The sequence below is a fragment of the Sturnira hondurensis genome, unplaced genomic scaffold (genome assembly GCF_014824575.4).
Source record: "Sturnira hondurensis isolate 20B ecotype Veracruz unplaced genomic scaffold, ASM1482457v3 Scaffold0015056, whole genome shotgun sequence".
NCBI classification, from domain to species: domain Eukaryota; kingdom Metazoa; phylum Chordata; class Mammalia; order Chiroptera; family Phyllostomidae; genus Sturnira; species Sturnira hondurensis.
Genome location: NW_028087687.1, coordinates 1,336,771 through 1,359,705, shown reverse-complemented (window position 1 = coordinate 1,359,705; position 22,935 = coordinate 1,336,771). Strand labels below are relative to the sequence as shown.

The following is a 22,935-nucleotide window of genomic DNA, read 5'->3' as shown; positions in this document are numbered from 1 at the left end:
TCACTGACTTCCCCGACCCGCACTGCTGAGAAGCCACTGCTGTCAGGAAACAACAGCTCAATGGGACGGAATGACATGGTGAGTGGAGACGGGCAGCTTCTGACCCGGATAAAAATAAAAGTGAAAAAAATTGAACTATGGACTTTAGTTAATAATGCTGTGTCAATACTGGCTCATTAGTTGTAGCAAACGTACCACATTAATGTAAGATGTTAAAACAGGAGAATCGGGATGAGAGGGTATGTGAGAACTCTGGACCACTGTCTCAACTTTCCTACAAATCTAAAGCCAGTCTTTTAAAAAAGCCTACTTTAAAAAAAAGGGAAAAAAGCACGTGACCATGAGGTTAGGTTTCTTGATTGGCTCATACGGCACCTCTGACAGCAATCCCACCAAAGAGTGGTCCAGTCACCTTTAGCAAAGGGCTGACACCGAGATGCGCAGATGGGGCGTATCTGGGGACTGGACTCAAACTGGGATCTCCACCTGAATGTGCGGCATGTGTCTTTAAAACCTAATCTCATCCATGTATGTCCCTCCCCACCTACAACACTAACATGCTTCAGGGTCCAACTTCTCCAGCATAATTCACTCCCATTTAATTAATGTTCCCAGGAAGGAATTTACCACATCTTCCAAGTCTCTAAGTGAACTCCAGTTCTTAAAGGAAGCCTCAGAAAGACTCTAGGAAGTTCAATTTCTTAAAAAAAAAAAAAAAAAAAAGTATTCATACTTTAAAAAAAAAAATCAGAGTCCCAATTCTCAAGTTCTATAGCCATCTCAAACCCAGAACTTCAGGCATCTAACATTAACATCCTTAACCCTAGCACACCTTATTCTGCCTAAAGAAGAGAAGTTTCGGATCCCCTGGCCAGGGGCTTCTCTCCACTGCGCGTGTGAGATCTGGTAGACTCCCGCATATAAAGCCCCCTAAGTGGAGCTAGCCTCATAACTGCCATGAGTAACAGCAACTCTACTTTAGATCAAACTCTTAGAAAACTACAGCCGAGCCATGAAAGACACAGAGCATGACAAATAAGTAAATATTTAACAGACACCGTTTGATAACATGAGCCACAATAATAAACAATGACACTTTGTAATTTAGTCTCATAAAAGTACTGCGATAAGGGTGGTAGAGATATCACCATTTTATAGATAAGGAAAATCAAGGCTTATCATTGAAGTCAGAACTCCTTCGAATCCACCTCTGCTGACTTCGCCCCACTCAGGACCCCTCCAGGCGTGGCTCAGGGCCAGCTGTGTTTCTGCCCTCTCCAGCCAGCAACGCAGGTGCTCTCTCCCCTTGTAATTTTCCACAGTTCTGCCCTCCTCTCTGGAGGTGCTCTCTCTCTCTACAGGTCATTTATCTGTTCATGCATCCAACCTAGGGTATGGCCTTGCTCATGCTCACAGTCCCTGAGTGTTAACACAACGTCTCCCACGGGGGGTGCCCCCCAGACCCAATGAATGACCACGATCACATGAATGATCCTGTGATGCAAAGTTTACCCCCGGGCAAAAGCAGGGAAACAAGAAACATGCCCTGTTTTGGTTCCTGAAAGCTAATGGGAAGTTCAAGATGGCTTTTCTTCCTTCATCTTAAAGCAAAATAAATTATATTTCTGTTTTACAACATGGCTGATAACCATAACTGGAAAAGAGAGTTTTGTTTCCCCCCTGAGTCCTCAGTGATGCTTCCAATTCGGCCCCAAAAACATTTGGGGAAGGTGCCACAGGTCCTGGTTTTCATCCAGATTCCAGAAAAGGGGAGAAGCAAAGTGAGTCTTACCATCCACATAGCTTTAGTTCCTCTTACAAGAACCACCCTCTACAAAATAACACCTAAAGTTGGTATGTGCATATTTCTCTTTCTATAGACTTGTTGGCCAATTTGGCCATTTTGTTATTAGAACCTTTGGTTCTCAGAATCTGAATCAAATGCAAAGTCAAATATTTCTATAAGATCAAATCATTAAAAAAATTCTTCTCTGTCCTTTGGTATGAAATGCAAAGCTCCTGACTTTGCACAAGAGTGACTAATTCAGAGTTAACTGCTCCTGACTAAAAGGAAACCCAAGGTCTCCTGTGTGCCAGGACATCCCAGAAGTTGCTGAAAGAAGCAGTTTACTGAATAGTACTTCTGTGTCTTCAAAGTTTTAATATGTCCAATGGTGGAAAACTAAAACCACTGGGATCAAAGAGGCTAACGTTCAATGCTTGCTTTGTTTGTTTTTAAGCAGAATAACCAACACTGAATATAATTCACCGAGGCTTTAATTTCTGCTTCACTGTATTTTTTCCTTCTGTGTCCAACTATAAGACTTTTTCTAAATAGTAAAATGTTTAATTCTACCATCAGTAACACAGGTGCTTGAATGTTTTGTCAGAAATGAGAGTTGAGGCACGCAGAGCAAACCTTTCCTTGTGTATCCAATGGCACCTGCTGCAGAATCAAACAGCACTGAAATGGTTAGAAATGCCCTCAAATTTCACAGTTCATGAATTGCACCTCTGCCCTCATCAGAAGTGATCACAGAACAGAGGACACAGGAGTGTGTGTGTGTGTGTGTGTTTCACACATGCACATGTAGTGTGCCTGGAGGTACTAACGGGGCAGGGGGAGCAAGCATCAGAGCTGCAACTCATAAAAAGTGTCTTAGGTGTCTCCTAAGATCAGCTTCCACTTGCTGCTTTGCTTTCCACCCTGTTCTTTGCTCTAGGTGGCTGACCATTCAACGACAGGTGCCCCTGCCCTCTGGCTCATGGTTGGGTTTGGCCAATGGAGAGGACACCCACAGGAGAGTTGAAGGTGGGAGAACAACTCCTGCCCCACAGAGCTCTCTCAGGTCAGCAGGCCTATCAGGTGACCACTACACAGAGCCCTCTGCCTCTCTACAATTGCCCCACCCCCCCCATCCATCAGGTCCTGAGTGGAAGGAGCTTGGCTGCCACAAGCCCCAGAGCATCACACTATGTGGTTCCCCTACACCCTTGCCCGAGTTCCCAGTTTCAATGTACCACCCCTTTCCCAATGGGACCTGAATTAATACGTAGACCTAATGCCTTTGAATGCTCACTTAACAAGGTAATGCCCTGTAATTAGCACTGGTTTGATCCCATTTTTCTGACAGCCTGATATCAATTATGTCAAAGAAGAATCACTCTACAATATTTCAGAACCTTTTTAAAAAATAAATGTTAAAGATTTTATTTATTTCTCTTTAGAAAGACAGGAAGGGAGAGAGAAAGAGAGGGAGAGAAACATAAATCCGCAAAAGACACTTCCATCAGTTGCCTCTTGCAGGCCCCCTACTGGGGACCAAGCCTGCAACCCAGGCATGTGCCCTGACTGGGAATCGAACCGGCAACCTTTTGGTTTGTTTGCAGGCCTGCACTCAACCCACTGAGCCATACCCCCCAGGACTATTTCAGAACCATTTAAATAAAGCTAACTGCTGTGGCTGGTGTACTGATATGGTTATTTGTTTGTTTTAATCCACAAAATATCATCGTCTGTAATAAATTACACAGTATTGGAAATATACTGAATACTTGTAGCTTAAGTGATCCTTTCTTCCCGATGTAATGAGGTGTAACTGACATGTAAAACAGTGATGTTTAAAGCGTACATCATGGTGAAATGCTAATACCTATACATTGTGAAAGGATTCCTCCCATCTAGTTAATAACACATCCATCACCTCACAGACTTATCTGGTCTTTTTGTGTGTGAGAGAAACTTAAAGTTCTATTCCTTGAATAAATCTCCATTATATAATACACTGTTATCGACTATAGTCACTGTGCTGTACATGATGTCTTCAGACCTTATTTATCTTGGAGCTGAAAGTTTATGCCTGTTTACCAACCTCTGCCTATTTCGCCCACTCCAGCCCCTAGCGACCCTTTTCTACTCTGTCTCTATGAGTTTGACACTATTTTTTTTAGATGACACATACATGTGATACCATACAGTATTTGTCTTTAACTTATGTCACTTAGCATAATGCCCTCAGAGCCAACCTGTGTTGTTGCAAATGGCAGGGTTTCCTTCTTTCCCTTCACTGAATAACATCCATTGTATATTCATGTGTATTGCATGTGCATCTCGCATCTTCTTTATCCATTCACCAGACATTTAGGTGTTTCCATATCCTGACAATTGTGTGAATAACACTGCCATGAACGTGGGGGTGCATATATCTCTTCAAGCTAGTGTTTTCATTTTTTCAGATAAATACCCAAAAGTGGAATATCTGGATCATGTAGTAGTTCTATTTTTAACTTTTTAAGGAACCTCCATACTGTTTTCCACAGTGGCTGCCAACACTTACATTCCCACCAGCAGTGCACAAGGGTTCCCTTTTCTCCACATCCCTGCCAACACTTATCTCGTCTTTTCGATGAAAGCCATTCAAACAGGTGTGAGGCCATATCTCCTTGTGGTTCTGATTCCCATTTCCCTGATGATTAGTGACGAGTATCTTTTCATGTACCTGATGGCCACTTGTAGGTATTTGGGAAAAATGTCCATTCAGTTCCACTGCTCATGTTTTCATTGGATTGTTTGTTATTTTGTTACTGAATTGTATGAGTTCTTTACATACTTTGGATATTAACCCCTTATCCAATATACATAATTTATGAATATTTTCTCCCATTCAGTAGGGCTCTTCATATGGTTAATAGTTTCCTTTACTGTACAGAAGCTTTTTAGTTTCATGTAGTCTCACTCGTTTAACTAATCTTTTTAAAAATGTAAACCAGCCCTGCCAGGTGGCTCAGTTGGTTGGAGCACCGCCCCATGCACAAAAAGGTTGCAGGTTTGATTCCCAGTCAGGGCGTGTATAAGAGGCAAGTGATGTTTCTCTCTCACATCAATGTCCATCCCTTTGTCTCCTTCTCTCTCTCTCTCTCTCTCTCTCTCTCAAATAAATGAACATATTTCTTGGGTAAGGATTAAAACAAATGAAAGTCAAATCAAGTCAGCTGTCTGCTCAAAACCTTGTCTTCTCTCTCACAAATAAATATTTTAGGTCCTTATTCAGGACTCTTCATAGCTTGTTCCTCACTCCACCCAAAATTAGGTTTACAGTTATTCATATGGAAAACTAATACAGTAATTAATAATGATATAAGAATAAGTTCTGTTTTGCATGCTCATGATTGTAAACCTACTTGAGCCCCACTCTGTGTGCATGCATGTATATGTAAATACACACATATGTGTCTATGTTTGGCTTCATCTCTGCATCAGTCTTCCCTTTCTTTGTTCACTCCACTCTGGCCTCAAGGGCAGCTCTGCTGTTTCTCAAACATTCCAAGCTCACTCCCATCTGAGGGCCTCAGGCCTTGCAGTTCCCTCCACCTAAAATGACACCTCCTGGGTCTTCACATCACTGATTCTGGCTCACCTGTAACTGCTCTTGAAGGCCCCTGCCCATCACCACCTCTTAAGCAGCCCCTCCTTGCTTCCAGCTCTCCGTTCCCTTGATTTTCCTCACTCTACTTATCACGCTGATATACTATGTATTTCTTTGTTAGGGTCCATATCCTCCTATAAGAGTGCACGGCCCCAGAGAGCAGGGGCCGTTCCATGAGGGTCACCACCCATGCCCACTACCTGGAACAGTGGGTGGCATTCAGTCAGCACCCATGAAATGTTTGTTGAGTGAATGGATGATTTTCTTAGAGCAAAATAAAAAGAACTGCTGGTCTGCTTTCTTCATGACCACAGCTAAATTCCCCATGACCAAGATGTTCGGCGGGCAGCTTCTGAAGATGCTACAGAAGAGGTTCTGTTTAACTTTAAAGCAGAGTTTATGGAATAATGTGCCATCTTCCATGAGGATTTAACACACTGTACATCAAAATCAGCAAAATACACAGTGAACAATCAAAAACATGAGTAAGGTTAAACAACTGTTCAAATGAGGGTGGCAAAGGCTTTCTGCCAAGGGCCAGACACAACGTGGGCTTCGCGGGCCACAGGATCTCTGTGGCAACCGCTCAGCTGCGCTGCCGTCACACAAGGCCGGCCACACGCCGCACGCAAACGAGCACAGCTGTGCGCCAGCGGCGCTTTCTTTTCGGACATTGAAATAGGAGTTTCCTATTCAAGTGTCATAAAAGTCGTCCTTTTAAACATTTTTTCAACTATTTAAAAATGTGAAAACCATTCCAGGCTTGTGGGCCATACAAAAAACAGGCAGCAGGCTGGATTTGGCCTCTGAGCTGTAGCTGGCTGACCCCCAGTGGGGACGGGGGTGGGTGCAGGTGGAAGATGGTATAAGGGGAATAAATGGTAAAGAAAAAATACAATTAAAAAAGGAAAAACATTAATCAATAAAATAAATCCTTTCTAAGGGTGTCTTTTTTTCTATAGAAAAATACATTTGGTCCCTTAATCTGCTGGATGTCTATAATTAATTAAGCATGAAATAACTATATTTGTTGAAGTATAATAAGCCGGATGAACAGTGTAGTGGGGGAGCACACATTACTAACTCGCTCTTTTAGGACTATCCTTCCACCCAGATTTTGGTCATTCCAGTTCTGATGGCATTTTTTCCCTCATCTAAGCACCTCATCTTCCATCCTAGCAGAAAACAAAAACAAAAACAAAAAACCCACTTGTCCTACTCCTCCTTCTTTTATCAGAAAGGGGACCTGTACCAAAATCTTCAGACAGAGAGAAGAGGAGGGCTTCTCAGGCTTTGGGGCAGGGCAGATTCCAGTGTAATGTTTGGTGATCGAGCGTACAATGTGCTGCTTACATTATGCTCTCAATTACTTTTCAACACACCCTGTTATGTGGGCTCTGGAATGAGAACTATTTTGACTGCAGGTGCTGCTAGAATTCAGTGTCATCTGTCCCCAGGAGCCACAAAATTTGCTGGAAAGGCCAGGGAGATGGCATGGCCAAAACATGTTATTTCATAACTTAAAGCAGAAGATTTTAAGTTTTGCTCAATTACAGTAATAGTCTCCTCTCTGTTACATATAGCGAGACATGAAAACAAGCAATCTGAAGCATTCTTCTGGGTATTACTCAGAAGAGGTGTAATTAACGTGAAAGATGTCTATTTGACCCTAGATTCACAGTAGACAACGGCAACCCTTTGCTTTTGGTCTCCAGATGTTTTAAACATCCAGATGTTGGGCATCTCAGAAACCCAATCAAGAAGGAATCCAAGAGGAAAGTTCTCGACAATTACGCCCCTCTTTTCCTCCCTGGGACTCCTTACCATTCACCAAACCCTGCTCATCCCCGCCCCTCCCCTCCCCCCCAGCCCCCGGGATCCTTCCGCAGTCTCTTCTGGCCTCTCCGTTCCCACCGCCACAATCCAGGTCGTTTTTCTTCTCAACTAGTAGCACCACCTCCTCTCTAGAAGATGACATCCACGAAGCAGGAAGAATGAACCACTTACTTCCCTTTGAAGCCTGTGCACCTGGCACAGTACCTGCCACATAGCAGGAGCTCAAGAAATACGGGCAGGCAACACTCCTGTGCCTGCCATTCCAGGCCCCTCTCAGCCTGGCCCCACTTTCCATTTCTGGTCTGTTTTCTGTCACGGCTCCCCACCTGCACTCTCCTGGCGTCACAAACACGCTCACTGGCCCACGAACACCTCCATGCACCACCCGCCTCCATATTCCCGTTCACACTGCGCCTCTCCCTGAGACGCCATCACCTCTTCCCCACCTGCGGGCCTTGGAAAGTCCAAACCCACATTCCAGGCCTGAGGCAGAAAAGAATGACTTGCTCCTTCACTCAGTGGGCACAGAACTTCGAACACACTGTCTTAGGTCAATACCCTTTATTTTCTGTCTCCCCAGAAGACCACGTACTCTGAGGGTGGGGCTTTTTTATTTTCTGTTCTCAGGGATTGACCGGTGCCTCCTGAAGGCTACTTATTCATTCAGGCAACAACTATTCGTCAGGCACCCACCATCCATGGGCGCTACCTGAGGACACAGGGTTACAGTACTCCACACACACTCCACCAACAGCCCTGCTTGGGGAGTTTATATTTATAAATATAGATTTCTATAAATCCCTCTTGGAATTTTTATTATAGTGAGAAGAGAGAGGTAGTAACTTAAAACATAAGTAGAGTATGTAGCACATTAGAAAGCCGTAAGCTCTATAGGGGAAAAAAAGGAAAGAAGGATAAGGATTTGGGAAGGATGAGCAGGCAGGCTTGCAATTTTCAATACATCACGCCGGGCGTGTAGGGCGGGTCTCACAGACAGGGTAACATCTGATCAAAGACTAAGTAAGAGAAAAGGTTAGCCATGTGGTATCTGGGGAAGAGCATGCAGGAGGAAGAAAGAAAGAAAAAATCCCCTGAGGCAGGCATGTGCCCAGTGTGTTCGAGGCCCAGTGCTTTGAGTGGAGTGGAGTTAGCTGGGGTGGGGGTGGGGGGTGGGGGGGTGAGGGGGTGGGCGGCGGCAAATATGAGGAGGTGAGGTCAGAGAGGCAAGGAGGGCATCAGATGGAGACTTTCAGGCAATTGAAGGGACTGTGCCTTTTATCATGAGGACAGAGAAGTCACTGCAAGTTTTGAGCAGAAGAGTGCAGTTACTTTTTACGGAGCCACTCTACTGAGAACAGAGCGTGGAAAAGCACGGGCAGAATTAAGGAAAGTGGTTAGGAGCTCCCTGCAATAGCCCGGGTGAGGCAGAACGGCAGCGTGGGTCAAGGCGCCAACGGCGGATCTGGCCTAAAAGTAAAGTTGACAAGGCTTTGTGACAGACGGGACCTTGGAAACACATCTGCCTTTCTTCCTTTTCACTGATAATGATGAAGCCCCAGCCCATTCCTAGACGGCTGTACAAAACTCCAGTTTGTTCTTCTCACCCTCGATTCTCTCTTCCCTTCATCCTACGAACCGCCACAGGGCTGGCATTCGGAAGGGCGCTCCCCTCTGCGCTGCCTGCTCTTAGAGGGCCTCTCGGCAGAGCGCGGACCTGCTCCTAAGCCCTCTACCCACAGGGACGCTCAGGTGTCGTCACTCATGCTACCCGGGGGCAGTGGTGTCATTTCAACTTTTCTACATTACGTATACACATAAATAATCAATTATATACATATACAAATATATATACACATATGTATATACTGCACACTGTCTCCTAATCTCCCTAATAGAGTACAATTCCCATCCCATGGTTCAAATACTTTAAAACATGGTGATTATAATTTCTCTCATAACTAAGCAAAGGAGGTCAGATATCAGCATATAAGTTGTACAGAAAAAGAAGGGCAAAAATAAATATTACCAGTTTTGATGATCTATCAGACCATTTTAGGAAAAATCGTTACTTAAAAATTGTTGAAGCTGGGAAAAATTGTATGGCTTGTTGATTTCTAAAAATGAAATATCAAGGATAACAGATGGAAAAGCATAGACATAAGAGATGCCACAATGAGTTTAGTCTCCAGACCACCTTGGCCTACATTCTGAAGAAAAATTGTCGTCTTCCTATCTATTATTAAAGTTCAGCATTCAAACTAAGACCAAAGGAGGTAAACCACAACAGAGAGAAATGAATACAACAGTTTCCAGACAAGCCTCTCAAGAGTTAAAGAGTTAAATAGTTACTGCTATTGGAAGAGTTTAGGGAGTCATCTCCTTTGACCTATGACCCATGTCTAGGGGGTTTTAATTAAGAGGAAAGCAAAATCTGAACACAGAAGCCAAAATATATTTAAAAGGCACATTGCCTTTATCTGTGCATCAGTCATTACTTCTAGTCCAAACAGGCAGGCCTTTCTTAGCAAACAGCTTTCTTGATTAGCAATCAGATTTTGGAGACTTCCAAGGCTACCTCCAGCCTTATAGTCTGAAAGGCAAACACAGTTCAGTCCAAAGCTCATATTGAAAGCAAACAAACTGAGCGTAAAGGCTCACTTTCAGACACACTTCAGCAAGATGGGATTCTTTGTCCTTCAAATCACATTTGGTAAACATCTGTATTTTTTCCCCTTTCTCTTTCTCAACTCAATGTTTTAACTAACGAGCTTTCAAGGGAACGTGCGCTGGCCTAGCACAAATTCGACCAGTTGGTCCACAGAAATTATCTCTTTCCTCTGCAGGCAAAGAGGGTCAAAAAGACTGACCAATGAACACCTAAAAAAATTTAAAGTTTTTCTAAAACATTCAGTAGGGTTTTATAGAATATATTAAAACAATGAAGCAAAATGATCCTTGATTATACTACCCAGCTAGCTCCTGATTCTTGTTTTAAAGGAAAGAAAAGAAATAGATGAGCATGGTTAGAAAACTCAAACGATACAGAAAAAAATTTCCCAGTATATAATCAGTTCATATCTTTTGAGGAAAAATTACATATACCGGCATACATACACACACATGCTCACACACAAAGGCAAATGGTATGCAATACAGTTCTACAAAACACTTTCTCATTTTATATAGATACATGCACATACGTATATATAACTCAATAAGTTGTGTGTGTTTTTGTGTGTGTGTGTATATTATAATTCCAAATCAGCACACAGATAGAGCTACTTCATTCTTTACAAACACACTACAATATCATTTGCAAAATATCTTGGCATGATTTTAAGTGAACCTATTCATGAAACTGCTGGTGATTTTAAGTTTTGAAGTACATTGCCAAATTGCTCTCTGATGGTATCTATTTTAGAAGACAATTTAATTGTAGGCAGTAGTCCTTTTTCTGCATGTTTTATAAGTATCACAACTGACCTGCTTTGTCTCAACCGCGGCACAGAACCAAATGCCAACCAACCCACCCCAGGCCACGTCCGACTCTTCCAGACAACAAATCTGTGAACCAAGCCAGAAACATCTTAGAGCAAAGCTGGAGGTTGGCAAGCAAAATCTGTGTGGCTGACCTTTTACGTTTTCCTACATTCTCCGGTCCAAGACACAAAGAATGGAGGAAAAGAAGACGAGGAAGATTATCATCTGCTGGGTACTTTCTTCATTCGGCTACTATAACACAATACCATAGAATGAGTGGCTTATAAACAACAGAAATTTACTGCTCACAGTTCTGGAAGCTGGAAATCCTGGATCATGGTGCCAGCATGGTCGCCTTCTGGTGAGGGCTCTTTTCCTGGTTCAGAGCTGGACTTCTCACTGTGTCCTCTCAGCAAGGAAGAGGCTGAGAGTCCTCTGGAACCTCTTGCGAACCCCTAATCCCATTTGTGAGGAGGGCTGCACCCTTTGACTTAAGCACCGCCTTCTAATATCCAAAGTCACCTCCTCCTTCTACCATCATCTTTGAGAGTTACGATTTCAACATATGAATTGGGGTGGGGGGAGGGGTATAGATTCATTTAGATCATAGCAGTGCTTTTAACTACGAATACCAGCAGTTGAGAATACTAGGACAGCAGGAGACAGATGGGAGTCACAAACCATGATAGAGTGGGACACCTTGGATCCTTCCCATTGTCAAATTCTAGGGAGCTCCCATGGCAATCAGTGCAAAAAAAGGTTCCAAGTCCCCAGAAAGGGAATGCAGAGTGGGAATGGAAACAGTTAGGAATGTGCAAGAAAAAATGTCCTCTTCCTTTTCTCCCTATGTGGCTGCACAGGAGTGTCCGACTCCCCCAGCAACCACTGCCCCTGGATATCACAGCATGCTGACAGGGCAAGGCTGGGCCACACACACACCTGGGCAGTAAAACCTGGGACAGACTCCCAAACCTGCCCTGCATTTTTATTTCCACCCCTGAGGGTCTGATTAGGTATTTTCCTCAGGTGAAAAGACTTGAGAACCCCCATTCACCGACCATCTCCTATCTCCTATTTATTTATCAAAAACAATAAAATGCCACTTCTCCAGATTAATCTACATTCACATCAGTACTCTCTCCTTGAAAATTCCAAGGCATTCTATTCATATATTACTTTGAGCCTTTATTATCTCAATAGGTATAAGAATGATGAACGATACACAGACAGTTTTTCTATAGGTCAGCCGCTTTACGGGTATTGCTTTTATTTACCCCAGTATATAATAAAGTTTGAGAAAGGGTTCAGATTCAAAATTAAATTAGTAAATGTGAGACCTGGATAAAACCCTTGGTCTTTCCAATCCTTGGCTTTTTTATGTATAAAACAGGGTCATACTGTCTCAAAGAACTAATATGAAGATCAAATAACATTCCCCCCCCACCATCAAAGGCTGAGAAAGTGCTCAAGTACTTAACGTATGGGACACGCCCAATAAAGCATTAGCGCTCCCCAAACAGCTTGTGTTTTAGCCATCTCTCCCCCAGGATATTACATTTTATTCCCTCTAGCACCTACCAAAGTAGACTTCCATAGAGGATACTATTAACAAGGTAACTCGGAATTTCACTGAATTGCAATGAACTAAGTAGAATTAATTTAGTGGCCCTTATCACTCATCAATGAATGCCTGCTCAAGATCACCCGCCGTTTTTAATCTGGTTTGAGCATTGTGGAGGGCCTAGTTATGGTTGGAGTGCCAGACTTTTTATTTCTGTGACAGCTCTTTGGTAAAGTCACTACCCTCCTGGGCTCTATCATACTTTACACAGACACCAGGGAAGAGCCACAGCACTCAAACTATTTGCAAACTTAAGTCTTCAAGAAAATCACCCTAATGAAACCAAGCATAGAACAGTTACTCAGATGCTAACATCTGTCTTCAGAGGTCTCGGCTCCACGGTGACTCCAGGAAAATGGTTTTCCTTCATTCTTCAAAAGGGCACGCTAGCAAATCACGCAGAGAAGTTTCCTAAGGCAAGCCAAACAGAGGCTAATATTCATTTTTTAAATAAATCCCTGGGTTTGGACACTATCTATGTACAAACATCCAAGAGACTATTTTTTTTATAAATGAAGCTGAGGAGCATCCTCTTTTGAGCAAATAATCGGTTTGGAAATTTCAGAAACTCTGAACAGGTGTGTTATAAATACAAACCTTATTCAAACAATATAATCAAATTAAATGTTTTATTCATTATAGGTCACTCTTGGGCAAAGGAACTATGGTTTGTTCATATATCGGTAACCACATTAAAGTAAATAATGACTGAATATATGTCATGTGAGTGTGGTATCTTAGGAGGCTTTTAAAGGAAATCTAATACTTCACAGATTACTTACCATAACAATGTAAGGACAAGCAAGAAATCAAAACCTGTAATATTCCAAACTCTATTAATATATTTAGTATAAACATTCTTGTTGTAGTTACACAAAAATGGTTTCTCCTAATGCAGGCAAATTCCAGAACCTCTCTTTTTTCTTGCATTGGCTCCCTGAGTATGACTAAGCTGATGGGACTTTTCTTTATCTACAACCAAGTGATTATAAATAGGCTGGAGACTTCACAAATGTAATTGTATCACAACCCAAACTTCCACAGCTCAAAGCATGACACTCTACTCAAAGTAAAGGGCAGTTAAAAAGTCACCATCATGCAGCCATATTTTGTTTCGGCTCCCTAAGAAAAACAAGACCCACGACAGCAAATCCTCCCAGAACGCTGTACTACATTCCGCATAGGGCCATTCATGTCTCTGCGAATAGAGACACAAAGATTTTTTAAAGGGCACCGAAGAGAAAAAAAAATTTGTAGGAGTGACTGGGTTAAAAGATTCGTGATACCTACTTCCAGGGTCCTAAAGGCCTAAATGAAAGCTTATCTATGGCTTTTTCTTTTAAATGAACAAAAGAATAACTCCGCAGTTGCTCTGTGGATGCATTTTTATGAAGTGATACTATCAACCAAGAACAGATAAATCAGCCAAAGGACTGCCAAGAAAACAACAGGGCCCAGGTAACAGGCATGTCAGGTCCCATCAAGCTGGTCTAACCCAGGTTGAAAGGAGAAGATTACAAAGAGAGCGCAGGAAGCAGATAAGCCATCCTGGAGAACTGAGCCCTCCAGGAACTGGGAGGCACAGCTTGACCTACTAATGGAATTGCAGAAAACATGTTTTAAATCTAATACTGTGATTTTAATGTCCAATTAGAGCCCAGGAGTGGAAAACGGCTTTCAGTTATCTGCCAGAGAAAGGAAATGTCTCTGAATTTCACCAACACCCAATCTATATATTTTTCACAATAAAAATAAAAAGCAGTCCCCCAACAAAATTATAACTTTACTGGGAAACAAATAAAAAGAAAATGGCCAACTTGAGTCCAAACACCCCAATAAGGCAGAGATTTTCAACCTTTTGCATCCCGCAGCACACATAATTACAACAATTCTGCAGCCCACCCAAACATGTGTTTTTTGCTCATCAGAAAAAAAGATAGGTATAATTTTGATTCATTTACACTGGACAGCTATTGCTGTGTTGGCTGTTGTAATTTTTTATTTGACAATGTCGGGGAAAAGAGGTCAGAGGCCCTGACTAAATAGTTGGGTTTGCACGCTTTAAAAATTCTTGTGGCACACCAGTTAAAAACTGCTGTATTAAAGCACTGAGTTTTTTTAAAAATCCTTTCCAACCTTTTGCATTCACAATTTTTATAGTTATAAGGAAAGAAGACACATAAATTTGGTTTTCACATTTCCCATATAATTTTGTTCATGTCTGTACAGTAGTCTATTGAGAACCACACTAATTCAAAGACAAAAATAGCAAAGGTAAGTATAAAAATACAACTAGCATTTTAATTATATTATGAAAACTGTCCAATATTCATAAAACATAAAACCATACTATGTTCCCAAAACCCAAGATATTTTAATTCACAATTTTCCATTTAATAAAATAACAGTCTTATGAAATGCAGCTTTTTCTCTACAAAGACCCGACTCATATAACCATTAATGAAAATTCTTGATATTCTTGAAATAATATACCAAAGCTGTAAATCCTTCAGGCATTAGTTATTGGCAATGATTAAAAAGAAATAAAAATTTTTCTATTTAATCTGTTTTATTCAAATGGATAATAAGCATAAAAATGCTTACCACTTTTATGAAAAGTACTTTAAAAAAATTTCTAATTTTTCAGTTATAGTTGATATTCAGTATCATATTAGTTTGAAGTATGCAGTAGAGTTGTTAGGCATTTATACATCTTATTAGGTGATCACCCTGGTAAGTCTCGCAGCCACTGGTGCCATACACAGTTATCACAACACCGACTGTGTCCCCGGGAAAGCCATTCTGTGACTGCCGGTCCACACTGCCTACTCCCTCCCCCTTTGCACCCAGCCCCCAACGGCCCTCCCCTCTGGCAACCATGAGTTTGTTTCTGTTTTGTTTTTTAGAATAAACATAAATGTGAAATCAGAAAGCATTTCTGATTTAAAGTAACGTATTAGTAGTTTAGAAAATGCATCTAGATTGATTTGCATTCTCATCTGCCATTTCAGGTCCCCATGGATATCCACAGAGAAACAGCCAGACACTGGTGTACCTTTAACAGAGTGACTCAAACAGGAAGGGAGAGGAAAAGTAGCCAAAATAGAAAGAAGCATATTGTAGCTTAATCTCATTTCTTGAAAACACTTTTTCATAGAAAAACTCCATTGCAAAAACCTAAGTAAAGTGTGCAACTAACATAAGGAGGAGAACTGAGCCCAGAAATAAGCTCTTATATTTATAGTCAACTAATTTTCTTCAAAGGTACCAAAATAAGATAACAAATAACAGAGAGTCTTTTCAGCAAATGGTTTGGGAACAACTGGATATCCATATGCAAAAAAGAAGAGAATGAACTTGAAAGTACACGAATACCTGAACCTCACATCCATACAAAACTTAATACAAAATGAATCACAGAACTAAATGTAAGGGCTAAAACAACAAATGTTCTAGGAAAAAAACACTGGAGAAAATCTTTGTGACCTCTGGTTAGCCAAGGAGCATTTAGAAACAAAAAAAAAAATCATGAGCTTTGGGACAAAAAAATTATATATTGAACTTTATTACAATTAAAAACTTTTGAGCTTCAAGAGACACCATTAAGAGAGCAAAGACAACAAGCCAGAAACTGGGAGAAAATACGTGCAAATCCATATACCCAGTAAGACAAATAACCTAAAATAAAAATATGCAAATAATTTAATAGGCATTTCCCTAAAGAGGGAGGAGTGTCTGAGAAGTTTGCTGATTGAATACCTCGCTTAATTAAGAGGAGGTTAATTTCATAATCACCATCTTTTATCCTTTTCCAAAAGCAACACAATAGGGTGACTTCATTTAAAAACTCCAAAACACATTACTTCACATTTCTCATATCACCGTGAAGGTTTTACATCAGTGTAAAAAAATAACAACCAGATTGCACAAGAAATAGAAATATCTTTAGTCACAGGTGATATAATCTGGTACGTAGAAAATGCTAAGGAAGTCACAATCACAATAAAAAACTGTTTATAAACACTGATAAACAACAAAGTAGAAGAAAACAGGAGCAATATACAAAAGTCAATGTATTTCTATACACTAGCAATGAATACCCTGAAAATAGAATTTAAAAAAGGATTCTATTTAGCTCTGGGTACTGTGGCTCAGTGGATTGAGTGCGAACCTGTGAACCAAAGGCTCACTGGTTCGATTCCCAGTCAGGGCACGCACATGCCTGGGTTTCGGGCCAGGTTCCCGGTGAGGGGTGTGTGAGAGGAAACCACGCACTAATGTTTCACTCCCTCTCCTTCTCCCTCCTTTCCCCTTTTCTAAAATAATTAATTAATTAATTTTTAAAAATGGTTCTATTTATAAAGGCATCAAAAAAGAAAAAATGGTTAGGAATAAATATTAACAAGAAATTTTGTTCCCTAAAAATAAACAAAAAATCACCGTTGAAAGAAATTAAATAAGACCTAAATCAATGGAAACACACTCCATGTTCATGGAGTAGAACTCAATATTGGCTAAGATGAAAATACTCCTCAGATTGATTTAGAAATTCAATACAAACCTTATTAAAGGCTGGTTCAACTTCAAAAATCAATAAATATAATCCATCCTATCAATAAGATTAAAAAACCATATGATCATATCAATAATGTAGAAAAGGCATTTGATAAAAATCCAATTTCTACTCATGACAAAAAACTCAGCAAACCAGAAATGTAGGAGAACTTCTCAACTTAACTTTGAAAAATCTACAAAAAACCTACAGCCACCATTAGACTTGATAGTGAGAAACTAGATGCTTTCCTGCCAAGATCAAGGACAAGGAACTGAGTTCACCTCTCATCACTCCCACTGAACATCACACTGGAAATCCTAGCTAGTGAGTCAAGGCAAGAAAATAAAAGGCATACATATTGGGAAGGAGGAAATAAAACTGTCTTTGTTCACAGATAATATGATTCTCTATTTAGAAAATCCCCAAGAATCAAAAATAAAACTCCTGAAACTAATAAGCATTTATAGCACGTTTCCAGGATAAAAAAATTAATATATAAAAGTGACTTGCGGCCGCTCACCGCTCACAGCCTGCGCACCTCGCTCTGCTCCAACAGGGCAAAAATGTCCAGCCCTACAGAGACCGAGCGGGGCATCGAGGCTCGGGTTGCTGTTTTCCGGAGGTATGCTGGAAAGGACAGCAACAGCTTCATGCTTTCCAAGACTGAGTTCCCAACCTTCATGAATACAGAACTGGCTGCCTTCACAAAGAACCAGAAGGACCCCGGTGTCCTTGACCACCTGATGAAGAGATTGGACATGAACAGTGATGGGCAGCCAGATTTCCAAGAATTTCTTAATCTTATTGGTGGCCTGGAGGTAGCTTGCCATGAGTCCTTCAGCTGTTCCCAGAAGTAAACCTGAGGAGCATGGAGTTGGCCTCCAGCCCACCCCCTTCCCTTCCAGCTTCCCAGTCATCATCTCCTCACAGACCACACCATACCCTGAGCACAGTGCACGCCCCACCCCATGCATGTCCCTCCTGCTGGTAGTAATACAACATGTATTTTAAAACACACACACACACACACACACAAGTTACTTGCTTTCTTATATACCAGTAATAAATAATTGGTATTTGAAATTAAAAATACAATACTTTTTATATTAGCACCCAAATCAATGAAATACTTAGATATAAATCAAACAAAATATATACAAGATTCACATGTGGAAAACTACAAAACTGATGGAAAACTCAAAGAAGATCTAAAGAAATGGTTATTCCACGTACCTAAATAGGAAGACTTACTATTGCCAAGATGTCAGTTCTCCCCAACTTTACCTATAGACTCAACACAACCCCAATCAAAATCCCAGCAGGTAATTTTGTGGCTATTGATAAACTCATTCAAAAGTTTACACAGAGAAGCAAAAAGCCCAGAACCATCAATACAATATTGAAGGAAAAGAACAAGGTCAGAGACTAACATTACCTGACCGGAAGATTCACTATAAGCTACAATAATCAAGACCGTGTGGTATTGGTGAAAATAGAGAAAAACAGGTCAATGGAACAGAACAGAGAACCCAGAAATAGACCAACACAAACACAGTTGACTGATCTTCGATGAAGGAGCAAAGCCATTCAGCTAAGAAAGGGCAGTAATATCAATAAATGGTGATGGAATAACTGGATATCCACATAAGAAAAAACAAATGTACATGAAAACTTTAAACCTTCCACAAATATTAACTCAAAATAGATTACAGACCTAAAAGTAAAATGTAAAACTATAAAACTCAAAGAAGACAACACAGGAGAAACCTAGATGGCCTTGAGTTGGCAATGCTGTTTCAGACACAAAACAAACAACCCAAGAGAAAAATCACTGAGAAGCTGGACTTCATTAAAATTTTTCTTTTCAATTGAAGTTTTCTTCTACGACAAAGAAACTGTCGAGAGAATAGAAAGACAAACCAGAGAACTGGGAGGAAATATTTGCAAAATACTTATTTGATAAAGGACTGGTATCCAAAATACAAAGAATTCTTAAAGCTCAACAATAAAAAAATGAACAATCCAATTTTTAAAAAAATAGGCAAAAGATGTGAACAGACACCTCGCCAAGGAAGATACACAGACGGCAAACAGCACATGAAGATACTCAACATCACACATCACTTGGGAACTGCAAATAAAAAGAACGATGAGATATACCACACACCTTTTTAGAACGGGTAACATACAAAATACTGACACCGCCAAATGCTGAGGAAGGCGTGGGGAAACGGGAACTGTCGCTTATTGCTAGTGCGAGTGCGAAACGGTGCAGAGACTTGGGGAAACAGTTCGGCAGTTTCTTATAAAACTGAACATATTCTTATGATACAATCCAGCTATCACATTCCTTGGTATTTACCCAAAAGAGTGGAAAACTTAGGACTACACAAAATTTGCACAGGAATGTTTACCGTGGCTTCATTCATAACTGCCAACATTTGAAAGCCACCAAGATGCCCTTTAGTAGGTGAAGAGATAAACTGTAGTACACAAAAATGATAGAACTGTCATTTATAAAAAAGGAAGAAACTATCAAGCCAGGAAAAGACACAGAGTAACCTTAAGTTCATATTGCAAAGTGAAAAGAAGCCAATCTGAAAAGGTTGTATACTGTATTATTCCAACTATATGACATTCTGGAAAACTACGGAGACAGTAAAAAGATCAGTAGTTACCAGGAATTCGGGGGGAGAGAGAAACGAATGGTAAGTTAGAACACAGGGGATTTTCAGGACAATGGAAGTATTGTGTGTGATGCTATTAAATTATTGGGTTGGCCAAAAAGTTCATTTAGTTTTTCCATAAAATAGAAGACATTTTTCATTTTCACCAATAACTTTATTGATTTGGGTACTTTGAATATGTTGACTATCTCCTGCTATTGGCTTCCAATGACTACAGGACAGAGGTGCTGCCGCTAAACCACCTTCCGAGGCACAAGACGGCCCCTCAGCAAAGAGTTCTTTGGGCCAAAATGTCACTAGTACCAAGAAACTTCACAAAGCACTTCTGGCACATTCGCTCAGTCACAGTACCTTCTCCACACACTGTACAAATCTTTTATGTGTTTCAGTTGTGCTTTTACCTTTCTTGAGAAATGAAACATAATACACTAAAAGTGTTACGTATCTTCTTCCATCCTCAGTATTAAAATGGCAGCACAAAAATTGACCAATTTTGATAAATTTTTTAATGATATGTCAGCTGTCACAATACAAATTGTTTCAACTGAAGTTAAAGACAACTAACCACTGTGACAGCCAGCGTTCAAAAAAAAAAGAAAAAGAAAAAACTTTTTGGCTAACCAAATAAATTCATATGTATCATTAATTACTTGTCAAAACTCACAAAATACACAACACAAAGAGTAAATCTCATGTAGACCATGGGCTTTAGTTAATCATAGGCATTGATATTGGCTCATTGGTTTGAACATGCAAGGTGTAAAAAATGGGGAAAACCTGAAGAAGGAGGGGCAGGACCTCTGGGCTTCCTGCTCAGCTTTTCTGTAAACTAAAACTGCCCTCCTCAAAATAAAGTCTAAGAATTTTTTAACAAGCAAACCATGTCGATTATTAAAAATAGATTAAAAAATAAACCATTAAGAAGAGGAAATAAATCTTAGCCCTGCCTGGCATAGCTCAGTGGATTGAGCGTGGGCTTTGAACCAAAGTGTCACCGGTTCAATTCCCAGTCAGGGCACATGCCTGGGTTGCAGGCCAGTTCCCAGCAGGGGATGCACGAGAGGCAACCACACATTGATGTTTATCTCCTTCCCTTCCTCTCTCTCTAAATATAAATAAAAATAAAATATAAAAAATAAAAATAAATCTCTAAAATTTGTGACACAGTTGAAATTCTGCTTAGCACAGAAAGCCAACCGAGGCTTCTGTAAGAAGAATATCTGTTATCCCACAATATTAAAATAAACTCTGGACAGCTCTCTGATAACCTCTCATTTCGCTGCCCCCAAACGATTATGTTTACAGTAAACAGCAAGAGTCTCCCACTAGCAAACTCTGAAATTATCTTCCTTATCTGTAATTTATTTTAACAATAGGCTCTGGAAAGTCTCCCTTTCTTTCAGATTCAAACAGGAAGTACTTGAATTAAATATATATTTTGGAATGTTCTTGAAGACGAAATCCTATTTCTCTTTCATTAAATAGCTCTCTGCTAGTCCCGCCACCACCCAGCAGGACTCATTCCATCTCTTCTCCTCCCACGGAACTCAGTTCCAACGTCTAGTGATACGTTTTTCACTGTCAGCTAGCCAAATACCAATCCAGTGTGTCCTCTCTTTGTGAGCCCGAGTATAGGGACTGGCACAGTCACTTCATGCCAAGGCCTCATCCTAAAAGTCACTGCCAATCAGACTGTTTGCTGATGTGAGTGATGGACACCTAACTCAAACTAACTAGCTAACCTGAGAGGAAAACAACAATGGAGTTGCCGGCTTTAGGTTCTGTGGCATCCAGCACCCTAAGTCATGTGTATTGTGTGTGTCTCCCCTTCCCTCCCCATTCGTTTCCTCCAGCGCCCGCTCTGATTTCCTGAGCCGACTTCACTCTCAGAAAGGCGTTCTCTAAGTCACAGCAAAGAGAGTAACCAGCAGCTCCAGCTCCACAAACCCACAAAAAGGAAAAACGTCTTTGCAACAGTTTCAGGGAAAATAGGGCTCCTCCGTAAACTGGTCCTTGTGACCCTGACTAGCCAGGCTGATATCACACGCCCATAACAGAGGCAGTGGGGTCACCTCCGCTAACCACTCAGGCTGCACACAAAGCCAGGGTGACTGCCCAGGGAAAATCAAGGTAATCTTTTGAAGGAGGAAAATGATGCTGGGTGGGCAGTACCACACAGGTTCTCAAGACCACCGACTCACACCCTTCCAGTGAGTATTTATTAACTGCTTATTCTGCCTAATGCCGAGTTTCCCACTGAAGGTCCAACAGAAAATGCTTGCAGTACCCGTCCCTGTGATACAATGTACTTTCTCGGAATGAATGCTTTTCCACCTGATGGCCACATGTGAGGCTGTGGTGCCGTTTTGTTCTCCTGCTCCGCCATTTTGTACTTATTTCCGTCCCTATTACATTCAGGACATTTCTTGTCCTTTGTCCTATGTGATTGAGCAGCACACTGCTGAAACCAAATGTATTGCCAGCTCTTGTTTGGGGGGGAGATAAAAAGTAAAATCTCATCAAACAAACTCAAGGAGCACAGACAGACTCCCCACAGCATGGCAGGTCCCCAGGATCCACCCTTCAGTGTGAAATCCCAAATGGGGGCAAGTCTCTGAAAGTGTCGGGGCCAGCCCAGCTTTCTAAGGGACACTGCTTTCTCTCCAAAATAAGGCCAGGATCACTGAGGTTGTCAGGGGCGGCCTCTGCTTGTGGCCTCTCACATATTTGTGTTTGAGCTCCCCCTCACCCCCTGAAAGAAGAGAGTGAGAGAGGACAGGCAGAGGAGAGGGGGAAGGGAGACAGCAGGACCCTGTCCACAGACGTGTATCCGGGTACTGCATCTGCCATTTATCTGATGCTAGGAATCTCTCAAATAACTGGAATGATCATTTCGGGCTATCTCAAAAACACTCTACGGAATGAACAAAACAACTTTTCCCTGCCTGACGCCAGCCACTCAGTCCAGCCTCTCGTATCTCATACCAACCTGATTTTGCTTAAGTTATGGTCTGTCTCAGGCTTTCACAGCAGCTTTCTTTTATGGATTTTCCATCCAGCAAATGTTTCTGTGCCACAGCTGGGCAGATCCGACCACAGCATGCTTGGCTACGGGCCGCAGCAGCTCACCCAAGCAGCTCCAACCTGGAGGGGCAAAGGCCAGAAGCCATTAGAAGGAAGCAGATTCATGAATTTTCTCTGTCTCCCTCTCTCTCTCTCTCTCTCTCTCGTATATGTTTGGCAGGATAACCCCAAACATCTCTTAAATGTCTAAAATCCTTAATGAGCTCAGACAACAGCTTATAGGGCGCCCTAAAGACAAGCATGAGC

At 41.3% G+C, this 22,935-nt stretch overlaps 2 protein-coding genes across 15 annotated transcripts in view; one reads left to right on the top strand and one right to left on the bottom strand.

The window, feature by feature from the left end:
• APBB2 (amyloid beta precursor protein binding family B member 2) overlaps nucleotides 1–22,935 on the bottom strand; it is a 321,139-nt gene that overhangs the window by 242,470 nt on the left and 55,734 nt on the right. For all 14 annotated transcript variants that reach the window (XM_037064275.1, XM_037064262.1, XM_037064265.1 and 11 more), the window contains exon 2: nucleotides 22,595–22,749. The gene's annotated coding sequence lies outside the window, so the exon portion shown is untranslated. The remainder of the gene's footprint in view (nucleotides 1–22,594; nucleotides 22,750–22,935) is intronic.
• Nucleotides 17,432–17,949, top strand: LOC118999620 (protein S100-A11-like). Its single transcript, XM_037064282.1, has one exon. The coding sequence runs from the start codon at nucleotides 17,482–17,484 to the stop codon at nucleotides 17,773–17,775; it is 294 nt and encodes a 97-aa protein (XP_036920177.1). The 5' UTR covers nucleotides 17,432–17,481; the 3' UTR covers nucleotides 17,776–17,949.

Excerpts from the sequence above, each read along its gene's own strand:
- LOC118999620 (XM_037064282.1), top strand. The coding sequence starts at position 17,482 with ATGTCCAGCCCTACAGAGACCGAGCGGGGCATCGAGGCTCGGGTTGCT.